This window comes from Ornithodoros turicata, chromosome 5 (genome assembly GCF_037126465.1).
Source record: "Ornithodoros turicata isolate Travis chromosome 5, ASM3712646v1, whole genome shotgun sequence".
NCBI classification, from domain to species: domain Eukaryota; kingdom Metazoa; phylum Arthropoda; class Arachnida; order Ixodida; family Argasidae; genus Ornithodoros; species Ornithodoros turicata.
The window spans coordinates 7,380,470-7,407,755 of record NC_088205.1 but is presented as its reverse complement, the minus strand read 5'-3'; the positions used below and the strand labels follow the sequence as shown (position 1 = coordinate 7,407,755).

Sequence of the window (27,286 nt, the reverse complement as noted above, 5' to 3'; positions counted from 1 at the left end):
TGCGGAAAATCACGAAAACAAATGTTTTATCTGCCATCGCAAAATAGCTGCGCTTAGCATGGTGCCACGAAAATTATGGCTGTACTCTAGCTGTTTTTGTGACGGGCTAAGGAATAAGTGTTAGTCTACCTGTCTGAAGGTCGCAAATAGTCTGGTTACAGGCCATGTGTGTCCTAAAGGCAGCGCGAAAAATGCTTCGAGAGGCAAAGATTCACATTCTTTTCTCAGCTAGAAGTAAAGTGACAGAACAATTTTTAACGTCTAGGTACGAATAGGTACTACAAACCTGAAAAGTCTCGTTGAGGGATTAAACAGGAGGAAAAAAATGAGATGGTGAGACTCTGGCGAAAATGTGGCAACTTTAACTGTAAGTAACAAAAATGGTGAAGCGTAGAAAGTAGTACAGTGAAAGCTGGAAGGAAGTATCCAATCCCTAAGGAACACAAGGGGGCAAGTTAGAAAACTGTCCTATACCATATATATATATGTGTATAACATAATACAGATGGACACTAATGAAGTAATGAAGAGACTTTGGAAGCCATATAAGTAGGGTTCCGCATTTTCGGTTTTAATTGAAAAACATACGCCGGTTAAATTTTCCCTCATTCGGTTTTAATCGAAAAACATTGAATACAGAGGAACATTCCAGGAGCCGTGACAGTTAAACTGCTGCCCAGCTTAAGATTCCAACATGCCAAGCAGACTTTTCTTTATTACTATTCTTTTCTTGGTATTTGCTAGGGTTGGGTGACTCGCGACCACATTTGAGTGTTCCGGGGTCAATCCCTTTGTCCCGGATCGGGTGCGCTGGTCGCAATCCCATTCTTCTGCCATTGTAGGTGCCCCACCGCGCTTGTGGACCTTTTAGGGACGTGACGTCAAGTAGAATCTGTCACCGGCCTTTAGTTGTTTAGTGGAGAGGTTGCCACAGGATGTACACCTCCACTTTCCACGTACGGCGGTCCTGTCTTTCCGCGGCACACGAGATGGGAAGGAAAAGGAAGAGGGCCTTGAACTACATTTGTGGATTTTGAACTCTCATGCAAGGAAGGTGTTGCCGTATCCATATCTGAGCACGCGCAATCGCGGTGCAACGTGCCAGAATCCTCTTAACGAACAAGGTAGGCAAATGCCTTCCGGTCATTTCTTGCAGCACTTGCAAACAAGGAAAAACATAGAAAAGCATACGCTGAATCCGCCCAAAAATAAACATCGAAAATGCGGAACCCTACATATAAGTAGGTTTGGCATCTAATGACACTATACTATTCTTAGAATGTTCTGCAAGACAACCAATATTTTCAGCCACCTCCTTGCACAAAGATTTCGATACACTGCAGACATCCTTACCCTTACACAAGTATAAACAAATTCTTAAAAATTTCTTGCCTGCTTTTTGTACTGCTCTGATATGTAGCCCTATCTGGATTTTTAAAAGCTTCACGCAATGAAAGCAATGGTTTATTGAGCAATCTCGGTACACACACACACTCTCTTAGCACACTGCACCAATGCACTGCAGGGCGTCGTCACTGGCAATTTCGATTTTTGACTAGTAAAAACGTTTTTATACCCTTTTAAATACGCAAGATCAAAATATACCAAGTCGTCAATATCGTCAAATGAAAAAAATACCAATGTCAAAGATACAAAAAAACACCCTTCGTTTCCACACGTCGTAAATATACTTGAAAACAGCTTCGATGCCACTTCGTTTGTACACGTCTGGCTTCAAGGAGCGGGCAGTTATGCCTGGTCAACGACGATCGTTGACAGTGTCTTGCCATTCCATTTAGACTTGTACTGCTCTGGCACTGGGATTTCCAACTGGAAAATAACCATTGTGACATTGAGCACCATTTCATTTTTTCGTGTTATAGTGCTACATGCACCTGTTTTGGTCACCGTGAGTGATCTTATTGAGGTTGCACGCATATTTTCCATTGTTCTTCGATAGCAATACAAAGTTTGGGAAAACAAGCAGTAATTGGCATGTTTTCACTGCATTTTGCACGACTTCTTTAGCCATTACTGTCATGAGCAACCCTTACCACATATTATATATAGGGCCTGACTTTTTAGGGTTAAACCCGTATCCGCCCGATATTTACCCCCCGAACAAAATCTGTAAAATTCGGGTTTAACCCGAATCTACCCGAAAACATCCGGGTTGCCTGGCACACTCATAAGCGTGCATTAAAATAAAGTTTGATAACATTGCTAAACATTAGTGCCATGTTAAGACAAATTTTTATTAAACAAAAAAAATCACCCGAATGCACCCGAATTCCTGACGACAGAATATGCCGTAACGGGATTTAACCCGAATACACCCGAATTTTCGAATGAAAAATATCACCCGATATTTACCCCCCGAATTTGGCCAAAAATAAAACCCGAAAAAGTCAGGCCCTAATTATATATTCATAAATAATTGCATTTTTCATGCTAAACACTTAACAAAAGGAACACCATATTGCGTTAAGCTTAGAGCAGCACTTGTAAATGGCAAGAGACATAATAATAATATGTAATCCACTGACATAACCCCCAACAATACAAAAAGGTGCAAGTTGTCTGAATCAACAGTGACTGTCTCTCGTCCTAAAATCACACTACCAAACAGAAAGCCAGCAGCAGAACTCACAAAGTCTCCATCAGCCTTGGGAACAGAAACATTCACTTCGGAAGACTTGGAAGTCACGATCTCGGCATCGAGCGACTTGTCGGACAGATACACATGGGCTCCGTCAGTCTTGTCAATAGCAATGGTGGGCACTTTACCCAGAGACTGAGCCTTCACACTTTGGCAGTTGATGAACTCCACAACAGAGACAATATCGTCAAACACGACGGACGTCTTCTTGCATGAATCTATATGAAGGTAGACATGTAGCAGATTCAAGTCCGATGTCATGGACGGTACACTTTTGTGCAGTGATGGCCAGTAGTTGACTACATGTAGTTACTGGCAACTACTAATTAAACTACTATTTCGTGTAGTTATCTACAGTAGTTAGGTTACGGCAGGCGCCAACTACTTCCAATTCTGCCGCAAGCTTTACGGCATGATTGTGCTTCGAACTATTACCTTGAGCTACTTGTTTGATGAGAACGGAGGTGCAGAGCAATTGCACTAAATCTTCACTTTTGATTGTGATTCATATTTAGGTGTCCAAGAACACTATAGAATGGGATTGGCGTTGATGTAGCTAAAATAAAACTACTTTACCCCTCCCCTGAAAAGTAGTTGAACCACTAGTTCCACTCCATCACGAAGTAGTTAGTAGCTATAGCTAAACTACTGTAGAAGTAGTTAGTGGCCATCACTGCTTTCGTGTGACTACGCTTCATTTGACATTCAATCTGCAGAGTTTCTGCAGAACAGTTGCTGTTGGCCCCCAATAGCAACGTGACTAAAGCGAGCCACTATGAAAATCAATACCTATAGAAATGGAGTTGACTTTTCCCTTGACAATGACGACTGAGTTGACACACTTGTAAATGCTCACAGATTGGTTCATCTGAGTGTTGTCCACGACCAATTGCTGCTGGTTTACTTGGTAGTCCTGATGTGAGGAACATGGCGCTTGTTATGGCACGACACGATGCGTAACGTTGTTGTAGCATTGAAGCTACGTTGTACCTACCAGACACCACTTCTTTCCTTCGAGTTCGAACCTGGGTGGCTTCATGACCTCTTGAGAAGGCTTGCTGGATGCAAACCCAGGAGCAGACGGGCTGCCTTTGCCGGGCAATGGCGCTTGGCCACGCAAGGAAGGGTTCTTGTGGGTCATCTGTTCTGCACTGACTTTCTTTAAAGCTACATCAAGAGAGGTTGAGGAGAATCGATTCACGATGAACTTCATCGAACTTCATGAAATTCATTCACTTTACAAGTGTGGCAGCACAATGTTATCTATAGCTGCATCGAGCTGTTAGTAAAGACAAAACGTTACATATAGTGTAACTGAACTGAAAAGTGCAAAACCCCTTCGAATTTCCGACTGTTCATTGCCCATATGCTAAGGGAGGACATGGCCGGCCAAGCAAGGGAGAGCTTGCACACACCTAGTCGTTTGCACATATGGGTTTCTAAGCTTTTTTTGCTTTTGCTACTGGTGCAGTTACCATACTGGAATGCACACAGTCTATCTCAAACTTGTTTTATCCTTATCTAAAGCCCAACCAATGATGACACAGCTTTCACAAATGAGGGAAAGAGGAAGCTAGAGGGACGAGCAGTCCCTTGACCTACTTGCATAGCGTATGGTTGGTCAGTGTGCAAACGTTACGCAGCAGGTGGTAATCACAGCATGTTTTACGTTCTTAAAACTGACTATGTGATCCAGACAAACAAGACTCTCTGAAATTCAATGTGGCTCCAAAGAAGCTGTAGCCCACCTTTTTCACCATTTCGGCTTAGCATACTTAACCAGCCGGCCAGCCAAGTGTACTTAACAGTATTTGACAGAAGAGGCACTAGGAGCACATGATGACAAACACGGGGAAAAAATCCCATTCTTGCTGAAAAGCGATGTGGTTTTTCATGCCACATAGTCAACCTGGGGCTCTTCAGTAATGTTCCGACTAACAGTTGCATTAGAGAAAGTAAAAGAATAACCTAATTACCCTTGCTGATGTTCTCTCCCTTGTTGATGTCCCTGAAGAGGGCAGCTCGCGGATCCTCGGTCGGAGCTGAACCCAAGAAGTCTGCAGGTGGCGGCGGAGGAGGAGGTGGGGGAGGGCCTCCACCTGCTGCTGGTGCAGGTCCGCTGCCTTTTGCCAAGGACATCGCATCTCCACCCTGCACGTTGCACGACAACGACATGCTCACCTAGCCACAGCATTGTGCACTTCCTGTGTTCTTACCATGTGGTTCCACACCAGACCAGTCAGATGATGAGCTTTCACGAAGCCCTGCAGATCCACAAGGACCGACAACCAGGAACGTGCCCAGTCAATGTGGGTCTTGTCCCTAAAGTATGCGTCACGCACAAAATCACTCTCGCGCTATGTGCAGACACTCAACCACGTACTTGTCCTTGTAGTCTACCAGCACTCTGTTCGTGTAGAACTGACAGGCATCGTTCATTTCCTTCACGAATGGTGCTGGAGCTGGGCTCTGTGAGAGAACAAGTACTGTCCACATCCACCACAGACATACTGTAATGGGAGAGGAGATATAATGCGGAAAGGAGACTTACAATAGTAACCCATCCTAGAGCAGGAATGGATTCGCTGACTGCAGAGAGATGGTTGAACAACTTGCTCGTGCGGTTCTTCTCGCGGAAGTCCTTAGGTACATGAGACAAACAACAGAAAAGTTTACTGGGTGCCTCAGGCATAACAAAATGTTGCTTTGGTGAACGTGTGCACCGTTCTGCTTACCTGAACAGCTTGAATCTGATCAGAGGTTGGCTTCAAAAGCTCCCTCAGGGCGTTCTGAAATATGATGAAGCGTGAGTTTTTCCTGAATACAGGAAATTTGTTCTTATGCGACTCCATTCAGAAGGAAAAATGAGCAGAAGGCAACCTTATCTGGCTCGCGAGATTTCGCAGCTATTGTCAGGAACTGTCTCTGCACTTGGAAAGCCTTGGTCACCATGTCAGCCTGTAAGTGAGAAAAAAATTCACGCTGAAAGCTACACGAAGCAGAGAGGAACATTAGCAACAGTGCAATAATGTATCCACTTACATGAGTGGCCACCTCAGCGCCAATCTTCTTGCTGAGTGTGACGTAGTTGTGCAGGGCACCACTGAGAACAGAGTCATAAGCCTGCACCGAAGCAGAGATGAGCTCCACTGAAGTCCCACGCATCAGGACGCGTCCCCCAGCACCAGCTGTTGCCGGGCATGCTTCAGCTCGTTCCAGGCGAAAGGCGACTTGTTCCAGTCGCTCTACAAGCTTTTCAAGGTCTGGCAGTGACATCGTTGTCAGGTTTCCTGAAAATTTGTTCTGGCAGATTTATAGAAGACATGCACCAGCCATTGGAGACACACGAGAGGCCTGGCTCCCTCACAAACACACAGTCAACAGTTTCCCGAATGCTACTCAACCAATACATATTCTGCAGACAGATATCATCTAAGGAGCGCGATTCTCCGAAGGACACAATGCGCGAGCTGACAGATGTAGCTCTCATTCGACTAGACCGCACATCGCATTTCAGGAGAAATTTTCGAACATTCGAACGCACGATTACATACGCGAGGCGACGACACGCAAATACAATATGCAGGAACACTCGCGGAGTGGGTGTCACGCAATCTTAAAGCCCTCTGGGTGTTGTCCCGCCTGCCACACCTTGACAAGCCGGCGAAACCAGGATATCGCTTGAGATATCGAAATACGATCGAACACTTCGCCGCTGGATGTATCCGATTACTAATATGGAGCCGCTTTTCCTTACCTAAGTGGTCTTGTGCTACCCGAAGACCACTAAGACGAATCAGAACTTCGTTCAATCTATCTGACATCTCGAATCGAACGGATGACGATCTACCGCCGAGTTACTTCAGTAGGCGGATGGAAGGAGTTGATCCAGACTTAATTGCCTGCTATGCTGCACATATACCGCAGTGCGATTGCAACTCCGTCCAAGTCAACGGGAATGAAAACACCCAATCCTATGAGTCAAAACTTTGCCCTTCGCGAGGCTGTGTGCCACACGCAGACAACACACTCGACGTCGATCTAAAAATACACGGTGGCGAACGTAGCAGCGCGAGTCGCGAGCACCAAGAACCGGAATAAAAGGGGGAGGAGGACGATGATGCGAAGTCAAGAACAGCGGGATTTATCTACATTCATCAAAATTTACAGCAAATCAGAGATCGCTCTCAACACTTGGTGAGCCGAAACAAATTTTCGAACCGACAGTTGTGGAACGCCTTCAGCCGTCAGTTTCCGTAGCAGACGACAAAAAAGGTTAAACTTCCGGTCACATGGACATTTTTAAAAGGGACATGTAATGCGATATCGCGGGTTCTTGCTGTTCACCGGTGTATTTTTGAAACCGTGGCGCATGTTCGAACAATTATGAATAACAAGCTTGGCCAAAAACTGATAATATGTACTGGGAGAGTCACGGTGGGGAAGCGGAAGTTAGAATCTATGAGAGTGGGCTACAACAACGAGGAAGAACACAAGGAAGCTCAAAAGCCGCCCATGCTCATGGATTTCGTCCCCAGCTTGCCATCGTTTATCGGAAGTTGGAAATATGCCAGTTCGACTTTGCATCATAGCAGAAGCATCTTGTGTTTTGGAACACAAGCCTGAGTTCTCCCAGCGTGTTGCTTTGGCCCACCAGCTTGATGCGTGTATACTGGCTCTCACATAACTGTGGAGCGGCAAAAGACGATGACCACCAGACCATGAAAAAAGGCGACGTTCCTGACAATGTTCTGTTTTTGCCTGTCGACAGGCTGCTACGCGCCGGCGTTAACTGTGGCGAACTAACCTGTTTTCCATTTTTTCTGGAGGTTCCTGCTATCTCAATGGTCTCATGTTTTTATTTACTCTGCATGGGTAACAAAATGGCTTCTGTTTGTATTGCACGCACAAGTCCAGACCCATTCCCTCCCAGACCCATGTCAATATCACATCATGCAATCTTGTACTGCAATCACTCTTTTATGAAACTGTAGTCCCCAGCTGTATCACCTATAGAGAAGCATATCAGGCAAACAGTGACTATAGTGACAAATGTGTCAAAGTAGATGGAATGCACGCATCAAACTGACCAAGATACATTCTACACAACTCAGGCAAACCATGCCAACTGGACTTATTTCGGGCTTTTAAACATGCACAATTTGTGATGTCTGTGACTGGCAACTTCCTTACAGCACACTGCATATCTACAGAACCTACAAGTACTTCATAAGAGTAGGTCTCAGGCATCTTATCACAGGGACTTGCACTATATATATGTTCCAAACTCAAGGAAATGCCTCCTTTGTCAGAGAACCTTTTTCCTTTACTCTGCATTATTTTGACTTCAGCGTCATCATTGTCATGTGTGTGAGCACAAATGTTATTGGTTCTTTGAGACAAGAGCAACATATACACAGCAACTCACCCTCTCACTGCACTGTTATATCCCAACACTAAATAAGAACAAACATGTCCTTTTCATACCAATAGATCCAGAAACTGGAACTTTGCACGCTGGTGAACGACAGATCTTCAGTAGATCGACATTTTGACACAACAAGCCTGACGTCCTGCGTCACAGCAATTACTTTGCATACTAATGCACGAGATTAAAATTCACTGATCGCCTTTTATATGGTCTCGTGTGAGCAACCATGCAAGGAACACTAATAGTCAAGGTCTGCTTCCCTGAACATGCTTATCTACCGAGGACTTGAGACTTGCCTCCCGTACACTAAAACGGGATCGTATGCTTCGTGAGCTCTTATATGACGTAATCTCCTAAGTACGCCGGTGCCCCACCCGCACAGAACCGCTAGGACTGTTTTTAGAAAATACTACCATTATGGTACGAATATTCCTGCAACAAAACTGCAAGAGCTCTGTTCCTCGCGCGCCGGACATTCTATTGTTGCGGCGAAGCAAGCGCATGTCTGCATCCTCCCAACACAACCACCTTGATACTCATGAAGCACAGGGTCACCAAAGCATTGTTGAAGAACAAAAGTCGACGCGATGTTTGTTGAAATCTCTTTTGTTGGCATATATCTGTGTGCAATATGACTAACGCACGAACGCCGGTGGTCGTGATTATCAGTAATAGTACGTGCCTTACTTACAGTAAAACCGAGTTCGCTCGTGGCCCTTCGCGCAGAATCAAAGTCTTTTTGCCCGAATTTCCGAGAAATCTCCTTAATGATGCCTAATTTTATGTAAAACTTTTAGTGACAAACTTTCATGACACCTTCTCACAACCGTGCACCTTCTTTATCACCAGCGCCCCCGGATGTTGGCAGCGGATGGCGGATGTAGACAAAACGAGGACACGCACAATGAAAGGGTGTGGACAACTTTTGCGCTGAGATTTTCTTGTTGGTCACATGGTAAAATTTCCCTGAGTCTGAGGAGGTACGCATGCGCAAAAAACGGACCAGACTAGTTCGTTCCTGTCTGTCTTTTGAGCGCACCTCCCCTCCCCAGACTTAGGGAAATGTTACAATCAACTAGCTTGCATTTTGTGAAAGAAACTTTCACTGTGAAACTTTCATCTTTCATCGTTGATTTCTTAGGCAATTTGAGGCTTTGTTTGTATCTGTCCCCTCTATGTTGTTCCAGCCTCAGAACATCAGTTTATCTCTTGTGCATTTTGTTTCCATGCTGTTGCCACGCTTTTATGGCCACGACTCCCACGAGCGCCTTTTTGATTGGCACGACTATTCTCTAGAGATCTGGCCTAGGATTTTCCCTCTCCCTCGCCTGTGCCTCAGATGTGCCTCATTTCTGTGTCGGAGGCTTTCCACGCACAGACTGGAAGGTGACCAGTGTTCGAATCCGGGCGTCGGCTGTGCTGTCTGGGTGTTTTCCGATTCTCCTCAGACGGCACAGTTTCCTGTGAAGTCGGCCCAGGACGCAACCACCCTCTCCCATCTGCCAATAGTCGTGACGTTGCCCGCCTGAGCGTGGCAGTCTGCGGCAAGCAGTTACATTTACACCACCGTGAGTTATAGGTGGGTAAGACCAAGTAACAGGCGATATCAAAAGCCGAAAGCCTTGACCACACACATAAGTCAGCGAGGCGGAGTGACACTAATATCTGCTGGCTTAACAGGCTTTCGATTACAATACAGTCACCACCTCTTTATTGGGGCTGGCTATTGTACGTTATCCATCCTCACCCTGTAGAAATGAGGTCAATGCTGATCTTCCTATATTCTGCCAGTCTTCTCGTTTGGGGCGGTTTGGGGCCAGCACTAGTGGTCGCACGGAGTTTCCTATCATACCTTACTGGGATCCAAACAGCATCAACAAAGAATACCCAATACCTACACATGGCTTTCCATGGGGACCTAGCTCGTAACAATGCATCAGAGGTGAAAATTTTTTTGCAGTCACAAGTGGTTTCAAGTGCAAGCAAGTTTAAAATCTGGGCTGGTTGGTGGCAAAACCACAGTGCCTATTTGCAAATTTTTTCATAAACCACTTCTAATTGCAAGCTTTTTTTTACCTGCATGAACCTTGGACAGTAGATAAAGATATGTTATCCCTTGCTACTTTCTGGAAAATTCTACAAACTGCCTGCATGAGCTAAAGTGTGTGCCAAGCAGCTGCACTACACTCTCTTACAAGGGGAATATGCAACAACGTTTACGCTAAGAGTTTTATTATGATACAACTTGGAGTACATATCACAATCAGGTCGATTAGAGTGAGCTGTCATGACTAATCCAGCTGCTGATGCATGTTTACATAAAAAAAGTGGTCTCATAATTACAAGTCAGTTTGTTGGCCGGAATTCCACAATGAATATTTAAGTACACAGTGTAAGCACAAGAAAAAACATGGCACAACTTGAATGCAACAACTCTTGCCGGTCGACGGGTGGCATTGAGGCACATTGGACATTTCACACGAAATAGTCTTCAAAAAAGTACATGCCCAGTCTTTATACAAAGAAAAATGAGCGCTGCACACTGATCAATACCACCACCACCACCACTGACTCACGGGAGCACTCTCATGATACCGGCCAGTTTTGCAAGTTGCTCATTCGTGGTCACCTTCCACGAAGATGATTGTCTTTGGCTCACGCAAGAAAAATGGCTCCTGTGGGTGGACCCACTCCGATCAGAGTGCTTACTCCGGAGCTTCACCCTGCTGAGTGCACCTCCACAGCACGACCACATTTCCTCTGGGATATGACTAGATGCCCTCCAAGCCGATTGTGCATCACATTGCACTGAACACATGTGCATGCTGAGTGAAATGTAATTCGAGCAGTGCCTTACTGCAGCCACAGAGGAACTATGTAAATGCTCAAAAAGCTCGGAGACAGTCTAACATAAGGCACGAGTTACTGCAATTTTGAGCGTCATAATTTTTTTTTTTTTTTCCTTTTTATCGGGGAATTTTTATCGGGCAGGACACAAGAGTCCTAACTTTAGCAAGACGTCCACAATAAAAACAACGCTTACATAACAAGGTAACGATGGTGCAATGAAATCGACCTGGTTGCACATGTGATGACACCTGCGAGATACGAGCGGGTAATGCGAGAAACATTTAAAATGAAAGAACCTAGCTTAAGTCAAAGCTGCGCTTGCAAAAATGGAATTTGTGGAACATCGCAAGGCACAATTTAGAATGCATCTCCTGTATGCTCCCAATCTTTCTGCCCCAGTTGGAGGTACGCTACGACAAGACACCAAGGCCGACTAATCACGTGGTGTAGTATAGATGGTATAAATAAAAAATAAATATGGATAAATAAAAAGTTACAATCACAAGAGGCTCTGTGGATGATGTTTGACTACTACGCTAATGCTAATCGGTGGACGTTATGGACGTGACCCAGATGATTCATGTCATGTGATGAGAGAGACCTCTCCCTTTGCTCTCTCTCTCGTGTTTTGATGGCTCGAGAAAGCTCGTGCCCTCGGTCACATGTTTACAGGCGACGTTAACAAGACTGTGTATGATACACTGGGGTCAGGTTATATATCACAATGATGCGTGCACATGATGCTCTAAACATTGTAGTATATACGAAGTGAGCTCAATAAGGGATGTCTGGACAAGGCACTGCGCAACACAAAGCCACAGAGGCAAAACACTTAACTGCGTGTACATAAAGTGAGATTTGCAACATTGTATGAATGATTCAACAGGGATGCTGCTGCATACATTCTGTGCTCAGTAAACCCCCTCTCTTCTGTCCCCCTGCCCTCTCCGCGGGAAAGGCACAGTGATGGCAACAAAATTTTGAACAAATGGTAACAAGAGTAACAGGAAAGTGAACTTAAATTAGTTTCCATTGGTTTCTTTAACAAAGCACAGATCATAAACTTGAGAGCATTTCAAACAGAAAGAGCAATACCGTAATGACAGTCATTTTAACAAGGTACGTGGGTGTGTGTGTGTGTTTTTGATATTTGTGTATAGCCACATACAGGTGTTCATTTGAGAGCCCTGAAACTTTTGCCCCTTTCCAAACAGAGCAGCATCTCTTCAGTGGTAAATGCTAAGTGGTGCCTTCAATCAGAGGCTCAAATTTCCTGTGCGCTCTGCGAGGCTCTCAGTACACTGAACAGCACAGGCATCACTGATCCACTGCAATTACCTTATAAGTCCATTGGCTGGAAACACAGATCTTGGGAAAAAAAAAGAAAAAAAGTTCCACTACTGCCATGGTCATTTATGAGCTTTACCCTCCCCATTCTTGTTAACGAGTGACACTTCACATCGAGGTACACCGTTTGACGAAACGTTGCAATGCTTGAGTACTTGTGACTTAATAATATCCCCCCCCTCCCAATTTCCCGAAAGTGGTATACGCTCTTTAGGGTAAACTTAGCAGAAACCCCTATTGTAGCCTGGTGTCTTGCGCTTGAGCACCATAGGGCGGCGGGGCTCCAGCCAGACTGCTAGTAGCTCCCGTCGTGGCCAGAGGCTGGGGCAACGTGTAGTATGCAGCCGCAGCTGCGGCAGCACCTTGGGGTGTTAGGTAGGGAGCAGCGGCCGCAGCGGCCATCGCTGCAGAGGGGCTGGCCGAGAAGGGGTAGGCCAGTTCGGCTCCTGTAGCACCTGTACGGACCCCCTGGGGTCCCTGAGCATAGGCCGGGGCGTAATCGTAGAAAGTGGCCGGGGACAGGGGCGGCTGTGAGGGCAGGATCAGGCCTGGTGTCGGCAAGTAGGTGGACGGGTACATGTATTGGTGAGGCAGCCTAGGGAAAGAGAAAAGAAGAGTGAATGTGAATGCTAGTCTCTAATATAGCCCTAATAGCTCTAATAATCGATGTTTGGCGTTAGTAAAACATTGGAATGTTGAAGAGACGATGCCACCAACTGCAAATATACGTGGCGTCATCTCCAGGCAATGGTGATGTACAGCAGGTCTTTTTTTGCAGCGCAATTAACGCCGAAATTGCTCGATGGGCTTATGGTTCAAGGTACCATCATGTGAACTTGGCTTTGTGGTCACACAAACACAAGTCATTGCCACTCAGTTCTGCATACTTTTCGTGATATGTAATTAATTCTGAACACTTTTAGAAACTGAAAGGTGAAGACCCTCAACCTTCGCAAAGAACAAAGTTGGAGCCAGCCATGGATTGGCGGACAGACGTCACGTGACACTGAAGTACTACAACACAACGCATATGAGACAAGACCCTCTTTTGAAGAACTGCAGCAGCTCTTGGGTAGTTTGGTTTAAACAGCTAACGGTTGTAACGTGCAAGTTCCGTGCCGTGAGGAGGTCTGCGCCATCTTTTGGCCTTTCTCTCTCTCTGTGTCGTCTGCTCGCTGTATTGCTGCTGTTTGCAAAACTTTGCATCCAAATGATTTAAATGAACATCTCGTTTGTGTTCTCATGTTCCAGAATACACAAACCATGCACCTTCGCAATGAAATGTGTACTGCGCTTGACCCATTTTTCGGACATGCTAGATATTTCGGACATGGCTTCCCCAGCCCGCAAGCGTCACGAGCGGTCGCCAGCTCACCACGTGCGCATAACTCAATGCGAGGGTCAAGGAAACAAAATATAAAAATTGAGGCAAGAAAATAGGCAGTGACTTCATTTTCCAATATTCTGAGTGGAGGAGTCCTGTCGTGGCGCTTCGTGAAGCCAAGGACATGCAGTGCACCCACGAAGCGAAGTGAGCATCACCTAAAGCATGCAGGCATTAGGTGAAGCAGACTTGCTGAATGATTGAGTGTTTTTCTGGCACAAAAGACTTGCTGAATGGTGACGCCTAATGTTGCCAGAAGTTGTCCCGATATGTTCCCTCTACGTGTTCGGGATATCGACAACTTGCCGCCTCCCAGTGCATCCGTCAAAATCGGGACTAATGAAGGAGACTGCGGCGCTTCCGCCTGTATACAACATTGCTTCGAGAAGTAGCAGCTGTGGAATGTAGATGCAGATGGAAGTAGACGCCGATGATATCACGCAGAGTTAGAAGAGTGCTCGTTACGAAAGCCTCAACAACTTTTCCCGGACTGCTCGATTTATTCGGACTTTTGCGCGATCCGCGCCGACTCAGAAAAATTGGACGGCGACTGTATTGTTTAGTTGCGTGCATTCTCGATAGATGGCGCACGAGTTGCCTCATGGTTGGAGTGATTCTGGAGTCCGCTAGATTGCGTTGCACAGCAATCTTTTAAGATTCGATTGCTGAAGAAATACTCAATATACAGCAGACCTTTTTCGTATCTGAAGTGTCCAAGTTACAAGCTTTCAGAAACTCGTACAGATTCTACAGGTTTGCTATTCACTTTACTTTACAGTTCCTTTAAAGTTAGGGCTAGTTGGTACATACCATAAATCGATAAACAACAAGGACCCTACTGACCGAGGGGCTACGAAAGCGTTGTGAATGTCTGCCCCGTGTTACATCATATTCCAATGTCTCTCCATTCAGAATAAACACAACTGATACAAGCACGTCTGCATGTTGCCAAAGGTAAGAAACACTACACTACAGTAGGAGCAAAAATTACTAGTTATGAGAGGTAAACCTTACCCAGCATACTGACTAGGAAGAAGTGTGGGATAGCTTGCCCTCACCGAGAGTGGGAATCCTGGAAAGACACAAACAGAATACAAGAGAGAAGCATTGTTTGTGGTTAATCAAAACTTACATGTTACCGATCCTATGCTGTGCACTGCTTGGATGCTAGCCTCCATTAACCAAAAATCGTACAGCATCAACACGGCAGAGATTAATATATGAGGGATTCAATATCACTTCGCACTAACCTCAAGATCAAGAACCTCGTGCTTATCGCACCTAACTTGACATAGCCTCAGTAACCAACTTCACAGATTGTGTGTGTCTCAAATAACGATTTTGATTTACCATTTTGTAAGCGGACATCCACGATTATCCCTCGCATTAAGAAATGGGGCATAATATTGCCACATCAAAATGGTACTAAATTACAGAACAACTCAAGAGTACTGTCTCGTCTGCCCTCCACTGCCCCTTCTGGGTATTTGAGTAGAAGCAAAAGGCAGAAAGCAGTGGCAATGCAGTGAGCACACTCTCTCAACGAGCCCATTGTTAGGAGGGAAACTAGAGGTGTTAAACAAAACCATCGTGTTACGAAAAACCAAACAAAAAAACCCCACCCCATTAGCACTTTGACTACAAGAACATTTTTAAATATTTTTTGCATTTCCTACTATTTTTAAATGAATGATTTACCATAGATAGAGAAGCTACCCGTCAAAAAGAACTCGTTACAAGTTAAGTTATCGTGCGAAAAATGTAACTAAGTTAATAACGAAGTTCTTCAGCCTGAAATGTAACTCGCAGTTACAGAGTTAATTAAAACAAAGAACGAGTTACTTCCAAGTTACTTCAGGCACAAAATAGCACTACACAGGTGCAGTGCCTGTGAGCGCAGAAAGCAAGAAAATACGAATTAAAAGTAACTTGGAACTTCGTTTAAATTACTTTGGCAAAGTTACCTAAAAAAGGAACGAGTTCCTCTGAAAGTTACAAGTGGTAAGTTACAAGTTACAGAAAAAGGAACTTAGTTACAGTAACTAGTTACTTTTAACGAGTTACCTCGAACACTGGATTTTACATTCAACATCGAGTTACAATATTGGAATATTAAGTTTGAAATGATATGCAATTGTGGCAGCACGACTTAACAGGAGGTTAACGCCTCCTTCACTTTCAGCTTAAACTCGCATACTATTGAGGGAACTGCATAGGAATCTTTTGCCATTAAGCACATGCATCTTATAAAGGTAGAAAAGCATAGAAATGGCCAACCCAGTACATGAAGTGCTATGGGTGCAAGTCTGGCACATGCATTATACTTGTGGTTCCAGCTTTTCGCTTGAAGGGATCGCTCGCTTCTCAAGCGTCAATTCCTGAAATTTTTGTTTCCAAGAGTAGTGCGTAGTTTATGAAACTGCTGTTGAACTTTGGAATCATTGGAATCCACAAAGTTTTGACCGGTTTTAGAACTGCTGTCGGCTCTCACGACAAAATACATATTTTTCCAAGCAAAAGGTGCACGAAAGAGTTGCTTTGGAGTCAAATGATTCTGCCAGACATAGCGTATTTTCCACTGTGTAGTGTCCCCAAAATCTACTACGCACCCAATCTGTTGGAGCGGACTTGGAAATCTTGGATAAATAGCAGGAATCGGGACAGTTATTTTGGGAGTTCAGTTCGAGTTTATAGCACAGAAATCAATGGTTTGAACCGTTTCAAAATGGTTCGCTAAAGTTGAAAATTTTAATACACCGATATTGCATTCACACGTGATTTTTGCCAGGTTAAGTACACAAATCAGAACTTTCTCTCACTGAAATGTTATTTTGTAATACTCTGCAAGAAGAAATTCAGCTAACAAGTCTAGTTAGTGAACCCCTGGACCCCCCAAATGTTTGACAACACTCTCCTAACTTTTTTACCTGGTGATACGATAAGCTGTTATGCTGCAATTGTAACAACGACCCCCCTAAGTTTTTGCAGTACCCCCCTGTGCTCGGGACTCTGACGACCGAGTGTAGTACAGCGGCAAAGTGGTCAGCGTGTTGTAGGTAGCTTCGGGCATGTACGTGACAGGACAAAAGTGAAAGGGCAGACTGTAATAGCTGGCAGAAATGGTACGTTGTATTCTGCTTGGAAGAGAGCCCAGAAGCGGATTTCATGATTGCCCGTAGCACTACGACAACATATGATGAACAATGGATGCTATTTATTGGAGCAAAACCTTTTGCTCAAGGTGTCTCAGCGAGCCAAAAACGACGACGAACTGCCATCTCTGACCTGCCGCTTCAAGCAAGCCCCCGGCGCCAGGAAACATAGTATGCTGTACGAAAGTTAGAACCACATTGTACGTTTTGGCTCATGGCTTCATGAAAGCATTTGATTTGTTTAACTGTTTAGCAGCGTAACTGTTTAAGCTCCACTACATGGTTTGCTATGGAAACACTGGGGGGCTGACTTGCTGAAGCAAACATCTGATGTGAACCTTTTCGCAAACTGGCAACTGCTTCCAATTTACTGTAAAACCCTTTATTTTCGCAAGCCCATAATTTTCGCGATTTTCGCGCATAGAGCCTTCGCGAATTTAAGGGGCACGCGAAAATTTCGGGCGCAGCTCGAGGCGTGAACACTAAGTACGACCCAAACAAATTTTATTTACACAGTGGCTTGCCTCTAACATACACAGGCTAGTTCGCAGCACAAGCATGCGCCATGCCACATTGCTCAAATGCAGTCTGGGCGCTATCGGGCGTTTTGAAGGCAGTTCCTTCTCGCCGCAGTGTCAGCTTCAACAATGGGGTCCTTCGGGAATCTGATTTTTGACTTCCAGTCGCAACTCGCGAAATTTAGGGGCCGCGAACAAATCCCGAATGCCCAATTCGCGAAATTTGCCGGCCGCAAAAATAAAGGGTTTTACAGTATTTATTTGGGTTCAGTTCTTGCTCGGTTCGGCGGTTTGGTTCAGTCCCGGTGCAGCAAAATGAAACTGTGTTTAGCAGTTTTCGGTTCAGGTTCTGATCCCCGATAAATACTGCATCAGCGATAGATCTCACAAAAATTACTCTCACTCGACTCACGGGCTTTGATTTCAGCGGCCACTAACAGTGATATAGAGTTTAAAGTTTGCAGGCACTTTCCAACCCCCTGGTGCACGTCATGCATCGATGCGAGTTACACATTTTCCAAATCCCGCTTTATTTTTAGGGGTGGGATATACATTGGTGAGCATTATACACTGGAAAATATGATGCCTTTCAATTACGTTGGGACGCGAACTTTCCTCCTAATACCCTACATAACCTTAATTATCCTGCGCTCTGATACTTAATGTGGCTGCCAGTGCCAAATACTGGCTGTGGGAACTTATCTTCGGAGCGAGAAGTTGATGTACAAACAGTGTTACTAAGACAATTTGTTAATCACATAGTTAACGTATTTTAGCGCATGCTTTGTACTCAATTCTGTTCACAGCTCCGTGGGTTGGTACCAATATGGAAGTGAACTTTAGGAAACGATAAACAAGAAAAGTTGGAACCAACATCATGCTTGGCCAAACCTGACCTCCGCAGCACAACAGCACAAAATAGTAAGGCACAGTGCTACCGCCCCGCAGCAGAATGAGATGTGTTCCGGCGCATGCAGTCTCATGCAGTGGGAGGTTTTGGGGGGGGCTCACTATATACTTACGGGGCAGATGGTAGCAGAGGAGGTATGGGGCAGCAGCGACCCGGCGCCGGAGGAGCTTACCGTTTTGAGCGTTGGCGCGGGGCTTGGCCCCCAAGTAGGCCAGGTTGACATTCGCTTTCCGACCGTCAATTATAGGGTTTGCGTCCTTCACCGCACGCTCCGCCGCGTCGCGGTCCACCATCGTTACCTGCGTGGGACAGTAGATTACGTTACTACTCGCAACCACTGCAAATCGTCGGCTGCGGAAGATTGCGCAACTGTTCTACGGCACGACTAGAATGGGAGACTGAACAACGCAGCTTGGGACAAGAGTTTACGGAACACGGCAGCCTCCTGGCATCTGTGAGGAAGAGACCGAATACGAAACGGGTTACCGGCAATTCAGTCCGTCTCTTAGTAGGTGTGGCAACTCCTGTTTGCTTCTAGGGCATCGCTCCAACGAAAAAATGCGACATCCCGGTGTTCCGTAAACTTTTGTATCAAGCTATAAGTGTGAAGCATTGCTGTTGTCGGACAGAAGCTAATGAAAAATGAAACAGACACAATTATACAGATACACATATCACCATCATATCTCAGTATCTGCAGACACAGCTTTTTAAAAAAGATGGTATTACACCCTTACTGTTTGACACCCCTATTGTTTCCCACCATCCCCTCTCCTACAGTGCACCCATGCGCGCACACTTGCCCAAAGATATTGACAGATACAGTGTTGAAATAGTGTTTTAGTGAGAAGTAGATTCCTGGAAAATGCATCCTTTGAAACACAGAGGAATTGTACGTAGATTCGAAGTGTGTCTGCAATGAGTTTAATCCACCAAAGTGCAGAGTCTGATACAGCCGTCTCTTCGCAACATAATCAGTGAATTTTGTCATTCACACTAGAAAAGGTCTCAGACTTAACCGTTTAATTCATATGGAAGCGTGAACCAGAGTGCCATATTGTGTATTTGTGAGCAGCTGATGCACTCACTTTTGCACCCTTTGACGCATTGTACCTGCTGTAGTTACTGTGATTTTAAGAATACAATGATCTCACATTACCAAACTTGGTATTTACATACACTTCATGCAACTTGACTGACTTGACATATTGTGGGAGTGTTGCATACGCATATTTATGCCTTCCAGATGGCATGAATGCACAGTTTCAACACTCTCCCATAGTATGTTTAATAGTGATGCAAGCTGCACCAGGTTGAGCACACAGGACTAAAATAAAAATGAACAGATCATATTGGTTACGCGTTGAAATAACACACGCGTCAAAACTATAAACATTGTTCCCAACACCCTCCAAGAGTGGATGTTCAGAAGAAGCCTACCCAATGCAAGGAAGTGGTGAAAATGTCCTGCTCACACACAAGACCACGACAACGTGGCTTCCTATCACACCAAACATTCTGGGTCATGCATGCAACATTCTGGGTCAGCATGGTAACGAATCAATGGTCTAGCAACAGTAGGCAGTAGAGAGTTTTAGCAAACCGCCGATAATGTGGCTTGTGTCGAGTCGTACCAACCAGAACCAATCAGTGGATAAGGTGCTGAGTCACACGCGACTGCCATTGGTTCAGATACGCACCGCATCGTAGCCTTACCCACGGTTTGCTAAAACTGCCTAAGAATACAGGAACTTCTCGGACACTCGGGAACTTATTTTTTGGGGTACAAAAAGGCCTCTTCGACAGTTTTAGCAAACCGTTGGCAAGGATATATTGCTTATCGGAGCCAATCTCAGTCGCGTGCGATTGGTTCCGGTTGATATGGTTCGACGCAAGCCACGTTATCGACGGTCTGCTAAACCTCTCCAGTCTCAAGCGCGACAATGTACTGAAAGTCGAGTGCAATAGGGGGTGGACCGGTAGGTGGAAGGCCTTGAACAGACTCGTAGAACTGAAGAACACTGATAAGACACACACCGGCTACCCCCATTGCACTCGACTTTCAGTACGTTGTGCTGCTTGGGGTAGAGGGGAACATTTCTTATCTGCTCAAAATGGCTGAGGTGATATCAGCTTGATAACAGTCCCATTACGTTACCAGCCTCTGCCCGAACTATGAACGAGCGAGCAGAGCAGATAACGGCGCAGATAACAGCGAGAATAGATCCGGGACCGAAGAGGTACAGCCAGTGACCGTCAAAAACGACGCGGTGGTTCGATCCGTACCGAACCTGAACGTCACCCAAGTTTTCTTTTGTGATCTTTAAATAGCTCCGGTTCCCCCTCCTGTTGCTGACTCGTGTCCTTTAAGCGTCGCACCCCTTGTTTCCTTCCTCGCCTTCTCCCCGCTTTCAGCGCTCAGAATGATTCCCCAACTTAGAAAGAAAGAAAGAACACTCTTTTATCTGATACAGTAAAGAACACAATCTGCCCTACGATCTAATCGCTCGCAAACACCGAAGTAAAAGAGAGAAAACGATCTGCGACCGGCATTTTATGACCATCGCAGACAGGGGCTTTCGCACTTTGATCAAAGTTCCGCAAGTTGACTACAACGTCGGCAGTCGTGACACGCGGTGAAGCCTGCCCCTATAACACAACGTACGCGAGAGGTGTTACGCCGAACGAAAGATAAATGGTCGCCTAACTACAAAATGAGCGCCCGTCCATGTCTTCAAGAATGGGCAACTCGAAGGATCAATAAACGCTATCTTATTTGCTGCGAGCAAAATAGAGAAAGGAAAGCAATGCACCGGACGGTAATGGAGAAACTGGCAACCCAGTAAATCCGCAGAGACAGCTACGATATATATTGGAATAGCGCAAAAAGTGCAACAGTAGAAATAGAGCGGGGAAGAAACGGACACAGGTGCGTTGGACCCGCACTGAAAACACCTGCGGTTCTCAATGGATGCACGGGTTACCGTTGCCTCAAAGCTATGGCTACTGTCAAGTATAACGAGGCTCGGGGAAAAAGTTACGGGCGATTCAAGCGAGGTACTCTTCCATAGACCCATTCTTATAACGTATTACGCCGACCAGAATTAGCGTAGATTGGAAGGGAATGCCTTTTTAACGGCGACTCTCGTACTCCTTGAGAGCACTGCGAAGCCGGTCTTGCTTCACATGACGAATCGGAGTTCACGAATGGAAACACAAGGCTCTCGAAGATATCTAACGTCACACCGGGGCGCCGCGATTGTTTCCGAAAAACGTCAGTGCTCGATGGAAAATGTCTTAACGCATGTGTCTGACGCGAAGCACGCATCGCTGGTAAGATGAAAATTTACAGGTGTTTCGGGAGAGCGTCGGCCGATTCTAGCCTGTGCACGAGGAGAGAGACCCGCGTTTTCTTCGTATGCCAACATTGCGCAAAAGGCTACGCAGCTGCGGACAGAAAACCTTTCTTGTGGTTGTGTTCAAGCTCATAGAGATCGCTCCAGAGAGCCTCCTCAACTGGTTTATCCGACCAGGTAGAAAAAAAAAAAAATCACGATGGTTCTGTCGGTTGTCTGCGTTGTGAAATACTTATGCTCAGCGATTTATCCAGACCCCCCCCCCCCCCTATACGAAATGTTCATAACTTTTTCACCAGTGTACCCCATACAGGGGGTGCCCTTGCGATTTCAGCTTTAGACACATGTATGTAATGATATGTTAAGCTGTAATGACCAAACTACACTAATCACCTCCCCCCGCCCCATTTTTTCCGACACCCCTCCGTGCTTGGGATTCTGGGTAAACCACTGCTTCTGCTGTGTAGATCACCGGGTAAAGAACAAAGCAGGTCCCCTCTCGTCCGTATCACAGCTACAATGGACGGTTTGCGTCGTCCGTCCATATGTTGCATACATTTTACGTCCGTGCACTGGGTTCCACGGAACGGACACACGGATCCCTATTGATAACGCTTGTGGAAGATCCAACGCGCGAAAGAAGAAAAGTCGATCACACGAGAATGATAATCTAACCATAAAGTAGACCCACTTCGTCACGTGACCGAGAGAAGTAGATCCACGCCGAAGAACGCACGGCGCCGGAATATCGGGAATGGTGTACCGTGCACATAGCAGACGACACCATCGGCCCTGTCGTCTGCTACAGACAGAATACCTTGTGGCTGAGCAGCACGATGCTCTCACGTGGCACCAAGCATCATGAGGCTATGACGTGTTGCGAGTCTTCCGCTGGAGTATTCTGGAGACAGTCGCTCGTGTGAATCGTGGTTGGTGGAAGTTGTAACCGTTATGATGAACAGTGCTAGGTACTGGGTCCGAACCCCACCACCGACGGTGCTATTTCAGACTTTCCAGCAGACATTATAGAGAAGTCGGCCCACGACGCAGTCCTAAGTCCCCTCTCTCCACCTGTCCACGTCATAGCGCCGCGGATAGCCACAGTTGCGTCGCGCCGATAATATACAAAAAGCTCCAATTGAGAACTTCGCGAGGCTTAGCTGGCAAATAGAAAGAAGGCACGGAGACGAAAAGAGCTGCGCGTGCAACACAGTTACGAGAAGGGAGGGTCGTTGCTCCCCCTTTGGAAGAAGGGTCTGCGACAAATGCTCTCCGCGCGTACACAGGATTCGCTATATTTGTCTCTACAGCTACCGGAGCTTCTCTTCCAAGAGTGTCCTCCCAACACGACAAAAAAGAGGGAGTCTTCCAGTAGAAATGTACCCTCGCTGCTCGTAAATCACGTCCCACTTTGAACACGCGCGTTAAACCGAAGGTGTTTGGAGGGGACCGTCCAGCGTCGCCGTCCCCGTCCCACTGACCGCAACCGTACCGAAACACTGCGCCCCGTCCTGTCTACTTATCCGTGTTCACCTCCTCAAACTCGAGGATACAAGACTTCGTCGTATTTTTGGAATTTATTTATTTCATGAAAGAACCGATGTTCGGAGGCTGGAACAACATACAAGGGACAAATACATACAAAGCCTCAAATTGTCTAAGAAATTAACGATGGAAGATGGAAGTCACTGAAAAGGTTAGCCAGCTGTAGGACTCGAACCCACAGCTCTAGGCAATTTGAGGCTTTGTACGTACTTGTCCCTTGTACGTTGTTCCAGCCTCAGAACATCAGTTCTCTCATGTTCAACAGTTGCCGCTCGCGGCGATCCCGTCGTATGAATGTGTGTATGAGTGAGCAAAAATGTAAGAGTGAAAGGGGGATGAGTGAGAGAGAGTGGTTGAATTGTCCCTTCAGATGACGCGCCCTTGGAAGTCGCTGGGGAGGTGTGTTAGCTTAGCTCAATTGGTAGAGCCCTGGACCGGTATTCCGGAAGATGTGGGTTCGAGTCCTACAGCCTGGCTAACCTTTCCAGTGACTTCCATCTTCCATCGTATTTATTCCGTTATACGGCGATTCTGTCCCGATGGTAATCAAGCGCGGATATAAGATGACCATTATATAAAATTGGGAGTAGATTTACACGCTGCATGCACCACCTAAAAAAAATTCCGACAACCTGGAGGTTCTTTAGCGTGCTGAAGAAATCCACACACCGTGCTGGAAGTGACGTTTACCTCCTCCACATCGCTGTCGTCCTCGGCTCGGATGGCGACGTAAAAAGTGTTCGCGCATTTCCCCCAAATTTTATTTTGATTTTTCGAGCTCTCGCTGGCAAGTTGCACTCACAGCTCACAAATCTTGAAATCCAAGCATAGTGGACACCTTATTAATTTCATTTATTTCACCCGAAATAGCGCTGCGGAGCATTACGTCAGGGAGGTGCATAGAAGACAATACACTCAGAGAAAAATCTATACCTTTAGAGGTATAGATGGCCTGCTCAATAACGTAGCCCTTCTTGGGTATTATTTTATACCCCGCTTACAGGTATAAAAAAATAGTCCTTAACAAAGGGCTATATGACATACCCTTAGGGGTACAGCTCTATACGCCTGTGACGGCCTGCACGAATACCATTCAAGGTACTAAATCACACCTAGGCATAGGTATGGGCATATACCTGCAAGGTATATTAAATAGTCCTTGCAGAGGGTGCTTATGAAGAACTTGTATGAAAATATCCCTCTTCTAAGGTACAGACGTATATTACTAGGGGCCAAAAACATACCTTGACATAGGTTTACATGAGGTGTATATATATATATATATATATATATATATATATATATATAGGGTGAGGTAAAAGGATTATCAAACGGCCACGAAGTTTTACAGAAGTTCAAAAAAAGACGCGGAAACAGATTTTAGGGAAGTTAAAAAGACTACCCCATGTAATAAACTAGTCTTTTTAACTTCCCTAAAATCTGTTTCCGCGTCTTTTTTTGAACTACTATATATATATATATATATATATATATATATATATATATTTTTTTTTTTTTTTTTTTTTTCTAACAGTGTAGGATGTGTTGATAATGGTAGTGTTAAGATATAAATATAAATATCCCTACAAGATATACAAAAGCAGATTCAAAGTCATCAAGATACTATTTCATAGGGAAGGCTGTTCCAAACTTTATTACAGTAAGTTACTAAATTAAACCGATACTTGTTCAACGGGGTTGAAAGACAGTATACAACTGTGGCACCGTTTTTTTTTTAATCATTTACGGGCAATTCACGCAACTAGGTACTATTTCGATGTCTACTATAGATACTGCTACGAAACGTAAGTAGATACTGGGGAACTATTAATTTGTTCAGCACACACCTATCTGTCCGAAGCCAGCTCACTGGGAAAATATTAATCATAAAATTTATCTGTCCTGACACGGCAACCTTTCGTTCAAAGTAAACCCCCTTATGAAGCGTTGTTTTGACAGTGCTACGAAATCGATGTATATCCCTTCTACAGTTAATGAGTCCATCTTCCGTGTTGTCCTTCAATACCGGCGGATGGAGAGTTGTACTGCATCTTACGCTATCATGTTTGCGTACGTAAGCAATAGCGTGGTGGTCCTGCACGAAACACTCTACGTTTTGAGAGTGCACAGTATTCCTTACGTACGATACGCTAAAGCTCTCTAATGAGCCGCATATTACATTGGGAACGTTTCTGCGCAAACGTCACGTCACGAAAATGATGGAATGCAATACGGAGAGTGTAAACATGACCAAAGCAGCGTGTGCCTGAATGATAGCCAACGCCACTTAGACAAACAAAAAGTCTCTTCGATTTGTATGCAATCCCTGAACTAGTTCAGGCAGTGCAGACCTAACCCTGTTTGTAAACAAATGACGCCATAGTGTTTGACAGCGCCACCAATTTGGTAGAGTTGAACTACGTTCGCAGCTAGATAGCAACTATCTTGAGGGGATTACGATGGTCCCTCAAAGGGGCTATCTTCGGTCCTACTTTTCTTCCAATAGGAGGCAACAAGTGCCCATTCGTGGAGCCCAGCCCTCCCTTTCCGATTTGTTTCGGTTTCAGTCCGTTTACTAACGTCATAATGACGTTTCTCGGGTAGCACTGGTGCATGCGGAGCAGACGACGCGCCTGTGACGCTGACGGTTCCTTGACATGTGTGCGATGTAATCAGTTGCATTGTCGCGAGTAGCCATAATGTGGTTATATTTGAGAACTATCCGAACGGAGGATTCGAACTTTTGCCTGCGAGGGAATGTCTTTATTGCGCTGGAAAGGCGCAAGCTTTGGAGCGGCGGATTTTCTTTCTTTCTTTCATAAAAATATACAGAGATGAAGGACCAAAAGGACCAGGAAGAAAACAAAATTCGTATTCGAAGCATCTTCCTACAATGTTCCCGTGATAGCCAGGAACAAGGCGGCAATGTTCCTTTCCTTTCGCGTAAGCAAGTACAATACGCCGTGGACTCGTTGCTGCCGTAATCTAGCAGCTCCGAAGCTGCTTACAGGTACAGAGCCATCGAGTAGCCTGGGCCTGCACTCATTTGTTAGTTTTGGAAGCGCTAGCGTTGAACCTACACATGCATTGTCTCAGTCGGCGGTGCACGCTCTTGCACCATATCGGCACTCCCCTGATCTATTGCCGGTGGTGCAGAAAAAAACAGAAGAGACCCAAAGCCCTAAACGAAGTGAACGTAGTCGTTAAGTGCCGGCCAATCATGACGGTGCTTTCGGCTGCCGTAGCTATGGAGACGGGCCGTCATGAGCCGCACGGGTAGCCACCGGTAGCCATAGCAAGCCGGTGTTTGAAATCGTCTGACCACCCATGACATGACTGGCTGCTGAAGCAGACGACACCCATGCCATGTCCAAGGCCACTCCTGTGTCTAGGTGGTGTTCGTGAAACTCGATGTGTTGGATGCAGTGAGAGTAGTTAGTAAGCGAAAAGTGAGTTATTGCCGACAAGAGCATTTTAGATTTCCCTGTTTGAGTGTGGAGACGAGCTGACGTCTGTCACGGGACGAACGACTGCGAATGATGGACGAGACTGGAAGACGTGTGGCACAGGTGTTCCATACGTGTCCATATCGCCGTGAGAGAGCGCAATCTGTCGTCAAGGGAAATTTATCCGAAACTGAACGTGCACAATTCAGGTCTTTCTTTCCCGCGAGGGACGGGGCCAATGAGCTTAAAAGCGCGCGTACAGCACTTATCAAAACTACGCAGCGTCTATTAATGACTGCACACGACAGATACCTCTACAGCGTAAGAAGACGAGGAAATGGATGAAAGGGGATTTTCTCTTTTCCGACTGCCGCCGCCCGGTGGTGCTGCGCGTACAGCAACAGCGGCGGATTCCTAGCAGCGGAATTTCTAAGGTTCCTGCTTTATTTAGTGGCTACCACGCTGGGAGGAGAAGAATCTTGTCGCCGAGGCTAACATTCCTCCTGCAGACGACAAAAAAGAAAGTAACGGAAGAAGAAAACGAAGGAAGGGAAGGCGGCCAAGTCCGACTGCGTGCTGATATTTTCCGGGGCCCTTTCAATGCGGACGGTTGCTTCCAGTACGTGCAGAAAGCGAGCCGCGACGCACGAGCGGGGCTAATTATAAACAGTTGGTGAGATAGTTAAGT

At 45.6% G+C, this 27,286-nt stretch overlaps 2 protein-coding genes across 6 annotated transcripts in view; both read right to left on the bottom strand.

Moving 5' to 3' along the window:
• Positions 1-1,448: 1,448 nt before the first annotated feature.
• LOC135393897 (adenylyl cyclase-associated protein 1-like) lies at positions 1,449-8,952 on the bottom strand. Of its 3 annotated transcripts, none has more exons than XM_064624235.1 (12): positions 8,782-8,952; positions 5,702-5,949; positions 5,540-5,617; positions 5,395-5,448; positions 5,211-5,300; positions 5,043-5,128; positions 4,876-4,981; positions 4,636-4,810; positions 3,654-3,826; positions 3,449-3,572; positions 2,651-2,877; positions 1,449-1,830 (listed from the first exon to the last, which is right to left on the bottom strand). In XM_064624235.1, the coding sequence occupies exons 2-12, from the start codon at positions 5,933-5,935 to the stop codon at positions 1,750-1,752; spliced, it is 1,428 nt and encodes a 475-aa protein (XP_064480305.1). In that variant the 5' UTR covers positions 5,936-5,949; positions 8,782-8,952; the 3' UTR covers positions 1,449-1,749. The 3 variants fall into 3 exon arrangements, with proteins under 3 accessions (XP_064480305.1, XP_064480306.1, XP_064480304.1); XM_064624236.1 differs by lacking the exon at positions 8,782-8,952 and adding an exon at positions 8,147-8,346; XM_064624234.1 differs by lacking the exon at positions 8,782-8,952 and adding an exon at positions 6,417-6,753.
• Positions 8,953-10,305: 1,353 nt separating this feature from the next.
• Positions 10,306-27,286, bottom strand: part of LOC135393895 (RNA-binding protein 24-A-like) — a 46,352-nt gene continuing 29,371 nt past the window's right edge. The window contains exons 1-4 of one of the 3 annotated variants that reach the window (XM_064624232.1): positions 19,692-19,817; positions 18,364-18,550; positions 14,686-14,743; positions 10,306-12,882 (exon numbers count right to left, since the gene is read on the bottom strand). In XM_064624232.1, coding sequence (XP_064480302.1) covers positions 12,522-12,882; positions 14,686-14,743; positions 18,364-18,550; positions 19,692-19,802 — 717 coding nt within the window. In that variant the 5' untranslated portion in view covers positions 19,803-19,817 and the 3' untranslated portion in view covers positions 10,306-12,521. Of the gene's footprint in view, positions 12,883-14,685; positions 14,744-18,363; positions 18,551-19,691; positions 19,818-27,286 lie in introns of those variants that run through there. The other 2 variants (XM_064624230.1, XM_064624231.1) reach the window with 2 other exon arrangements.